At 32.1% G+C, this 4972-nt stretch overlaps 1 protein-coding gene across 2 annotated transcripts in view; it reads left to right on the top strand.

Moving 5' to 3' along the window:
* Window positions 1–889: 889 nt before the first annotated feature.
* LOC110021177 (kinesin-like protein KIN-14C) overlaps window positions 890–4972 on the top strand; it is a 31599-nt gene continuing 27516 nt past the window's right edge. For both annotated transcript variants that reach the window (XM_020719573.1, XM_020719572.1), the window contains exons 1-4: window positions 890–1618; window positions 1697–1848; window positions 1943–2056; window positions 2205–2412. In XM_020719573.1, coding sequence (XP_020575232.1) covers window positions 1588–1618; window positions 1697–1848; window positions 1943–2056; window positions 2205–2412 — 505 coding nt within the window. In that variant the 5' untranslated portion in view covers window positions 890–1587. The remainder of the gene's footprint in view (window positions 1619–1696; window positions 1849–1942; window positions 2057–2204; window positions 2413–4972) is intronic.

Here is a 4972-nt window from a genome sequence, read left to right as displayed (position 1 = left end):
TTAATGTTTAACTAACTTGCTTTCTAAGAAATAATCGAAAATGAATCAATAAATTATTATTATTCCACAATTGCATTTTTTATAAAATGAAATAAATAATCAAAAATAACAAGATTTTATATGCTCACCACACTGAAAGAAAATATAATTATAATTATATGAAAATGAATCAATAAATTATTATTATTCCACAAATGCATTTTTTATAAAATGAAATAAATAATCCAAAATAACAAGATTTTATATGCTCACCACACTGAAAGAAAATATAATTATAATTATATATTTGTTTTAAAAAAATTATAACACATATATTTTTGAAGTAATATTAAAGTTTTGGACTGATATGTAAATAAAATAAAGATTTACATAAAATCACTAAATTCCTATGTATTTAGAAGAAAATATAAGGTCAGAACTCCGAATGCATCCGGAGTACTATAGAGAAACGACACGTGTAAAATAGATCCATCACAATGTATTGTGATGGGTCTACTTTACTCATGAAGCCTACTTATTCAACTACAGATGATCCAAAGGCATGACCTAATATTTTCTCTGTATTTATATATCCAACACCTAAATTTTATTATTCTACCTAAGCTTTTTATGAAAAAGAAATATTTTAATTTTTAAAAGTTAAATGATAATATTTTTTGTGTTGATAAGAATGATTTGGGAGGTATAAATATAAAAAAATTGAAATTAGATTTACTTATAAGCATTGGTTTGTATCCTGGCATGTAAACATTAGATAAATAATATAATAATATCATTCGTTATTTATATAAATTCTGAAAATAAAAATAGCAGCTTTAACCGCATAAAAATAAAATAAAATAAAAGAGAAATGAAAATGAAAATGAAAAGTTTAATTTGGAAGGGAGGCAAAAAAAATACAAAATCCGAAACCCATCTTCTTTGTTTCCCTCGCCATCTGCTGCGAAGACGAAGCTCCCATTTATTAAAAATCCGATAAATGCGTTGAGAAGGAAGAAAGCGACAAAGAAGAGTGAAAGAAAAGCGAGGGGACGAGAGGAGGGGAAAGAAGAGAGCTATAGCGATTGGGAGAAGGGAGAATCGATGAACGACATTGCTGATCTGACATTCTTTTCATAAACTAGGGTTTCAGCGGCCGGGGGGCTTCTTTGATTTCTTTGTTTAGCTTCCTTTTTTGATTGGAATAGCTTATTTATGGCCCTTTGTCTGAGGGCGTGGTAGTGAGTTCACGTTGGATCGCTCGCGCCGGCTTGTTTAATTTGGAGCCGTCTTATTTGTGAGTTTTCGATTGATTTGTGCCCTAGATTTGCATAGTTCTGACGTGCTTTTACGGATCCCCGGTAATGCATTTAGTTTGAAAGGAAACGCTGAAATTGTGTGCGTTGCACTGATAGAGATATTGTCATATTGTGACAAACTATCGTATTTAATAAGATATTTTGGATCTCTGCGAAGTTTATTTCATATTGGAGACCATGGGTATCGCTGCGAGGCGGCATTTTTGCAGTAGAAAGGGGTCTCGGATGACACGTCTCGGTTTAAAGATGATAGTTTGAATCAGCAAGGGAGGATAGAGCAACAGACAACATGGGAAGCATTAGTCCAGACGATACTTTAGGTGAACTTAGCTTTCTATATTTATGGACTCCTGTTGGATTTGGGTTGCTTCTTATTTTCCTTTTCTTTCTGGATTCAGCCAAGAGGCGATCACTACTAGAGTGGCTAAATAATCTGTTTCCTGGCCTCGATATTCCCTTGGAAGCATCAGAAGAACAACTAAGGATGCTATTGTTTGATGGAACAGTTTTATGTGGAATTGTGAACCAACAAGATCCTACTTTCCTTGTGGTATGGTCTTTGGCATTCAAACTTATTTCAAACCTGAGATTTGTTTCAGGCCAAAAGTTAAAATCTTTATGAGAGGTTCCTGAAATTGCTGCAGAATCAGAAAGGTGCTTATATATCATCTGAGCAGTGTCGGGAGAAAGTCAGGAGATTCCTTTCGGTTATAGAGGCAATGGGTTTGCCCGTGTTTTCTACCGGTGATTTGGAACATGTAATAGCCTATCCCTTAAGTGAAAGAAATTGATACGCTAATTTTTTTAACCAACAATGGATCATGCTTACAACTTGATAACAATTCAAAGTTGTTTTTTTTTTTTTGCTTACTGAAAATGGCCGGGTTAACTTCATTTTTGTTGCAGGGATCCATTTCTGCCGTTGTTGACTGCCTTCTGACTCTTAGGGATCGATTAAGTTTGGAACGTAGTGAAGGGGACGATCACATGATTGCCAACTTTGGAAAACAAGCAAGAGAGAAGTGGATCAGAACAGAAACTTATGAGGATTCTATGTTTGCCTCACAAGGAAATCACATCCAAATGGGACAAAATTCTCATAAAACTGCGTCGGGTAAGGTTTAGTTATTTAATACTTAAACGGAAATCAATTAGATCAATAATTCGTAATTGAATGGATCTTTAGGATTAATATGGTTATCAATCGGCTAACAGACACATGCTAGCCAATTAAGTAATTGCTTCATACGCTAAGGACGGGCCAAGCCTTTGACTCATCTTCACAGGCCAATGTATCATTTTGATTGCGTTTCTTTTTCCTTTTTTATCTAAATACATATTCAGGTTTTAAATATTCATTTGGTTCCCGATTTTAAATTTTAATTTTGCTTTTAAAAAACAATTTTTTAGTTATTACGTCCATCGCTTACTTTAACACCCACACACTTCTCATTTTTAGCCACAAAATATTCTCTTGGCCTGTGTCTAAAGCCCGTTGTCTCCTTTTTGACATTTTTCTTTGTTATAAATATTTATAATACTTTAAACTAATTACATGTCCCATTATTCATTGGTAGTTGGAGAGATCATGTGTAAGCTATGATGGGTCCGTGAGGCTGGATCATTGTTGAATGGAAAGTTGTATTATCTTTGTTAGGTGGTTTTACGTGGCAATGGGTAAGATGGGAGAGATGGATAATTGGTCAAGCGATGGGATTCCAAAGTGAGGGCTTTGACTAGGCATAATTTTAAGCAAATGAGATGAATCACCAATGACTATGGAAATGGCTCATGCTTGTCTGCGAATGGTGGTGGATGGGTTCGGAGGCTTTAAGGTATCATGTTGCATGGGAGGCAAGGGGTTTCCTATGAGCAACTTCTAAAAATGACAGTGTTACACTGGGCTTGGAAGGAAGTTAAAAAATAAAAAAATTAAAGCATGGTTGTAATAATATTTGTTCACCAAATAAGACATCAGAGTATGTAAATCCAATAACATCAAATTAATTTATCCCAAATAAAAGGAATTCAATTATTATAATAAATCATAAAAATACTATTGCATGAACTAAATAACTTTGTACTCATTAGTGCATCGGTTTATAACTTCATGTGATATGTAGCAAAAGTTGAAAATCATAAATAAATAGATATAGTTTTATAAAAACAAACTCGGTGGTGAAACCCACTAAGGTATAAATGACAATCCACTGTACACAAGTACGACCAATTAAATAAGCATAAACAACAATATACATTATATCTACAATTTACAAAAGATAAGATTTTTAAATATGGTCAATTTGTTAATAGTGTTTACTATGCAGTAAAATTCATAAAAAAATATTTAAAATTAATGATCAATGCATTTGAATGCCAAACAATCACTTGCATTTTTTGTTTAAATTTTCGTAACTTTTTTATTCTCCATTAACAAAATACATTTATTTATTTTTATCCATTATTGATCTACTGCGATACTCGAACGGGAAATGTTGCACCAAACCATAAAAATATAATAATATTCAAAACAATTTTCTCAACGGGTTCTATTGATAATAAATACATTATGCAAGCAAGCATATATTTATAAATTTATATTATAATAAAATTTTTATAATGAAGGCTTTAGCCGAAAGGCAACACACCCCAACAATAAAGTATGAAGTGAAGGGATTGACCTCAACTATTAAAATAAATTTAATGAGCTAGATTCGATTAGAATCTGCTTTGAATTAAAAAAATTCATATATAAGTAATTATAAATGGTGAGAATAAGACTAAACAATTAAAGGCAAATAATAGTTCATTTCAATAACAGAGTCTTTGACATGTGTACATAAAAAATGTAGAATCAATGACAAATATAAAATTGGCTGAAACAAATAAGAATATAATCAAAACTACCGAATTCCAACACAAAAACAAATAAAACTATTTCATAAAGTTAAACAAATTCAAAAATTTTTGTGGGTGGAATATTGGCTTGTGCAGCGATAATCCACCAAGCAACTTTGTAATGAGTGACTTTGATGGCTCAAACGCTTCTAATCATTGGATGATTGATTTGCTCAACTTCTATGATTTGCTCAACTTCTATGATTTGCTCAGCTTCTACATTACAATGAAATGAACTTTGCAGAGTAGCTTGAGAGGAGCTACTGCAAAGGAATCAATTCAGAAACTAAATCAAAGGCATAGCTACTTGGTATATGTTAAATTCATATATAAGTAATTATAAATGGTGATAATAAGACTAAACAGTTAAAGACAAATAATAGTTAATTTCAATAACAGAGTCTTTGACATGTGTACATAAAAAATGTAGAATCAATGACAAATATAAAATTGGCTGAAACAAATAAGAATATAATCAAAACTACCGAATTCCAACACAAAAACAAATAAAACTATTTCATAAAGTTAAACAAATTCAAAAATTTTTGTGGGTGGAATATTGGCTTGTGCAGCGATAATCCACCAAGCAACTTTGTAATGAGTGACTTTGATGGCTCAAACACTTCTAATCATTGGATGATTGATCTGCTCAATTTCTATGATTTGCTTAGCTTCTACATTACAATGAAATGAACTTCGCAGAGTAGCTTGAGAGGAGCTATTGCCAAGGAATCAATTCAAAAACTAAATCAAAGGCATAGCTACTTGGTATATGT

Source organism: Phalaenopsis equestris, unplaced genomic scaffold (genome assembly GCF_001263595.1).
Source record: "Phalaenopsis equestris unplaced genomic scaffold, ASM126359v1 Scaffold000123, whole genome shotgun sequence".
Lineage (NCBI taxonomy): Eukaryota > Viridiplantae > Streptophyta > Magnoliopsida > Asparagales > Orchidaceae > Phalaenopsis > Phalaenopsis equestris.
The sequence above is the reverse complement of the archived record's forward strand: the minus strand, read 5'-3'. Positions and strand labels throughout refer to the sequence as shown.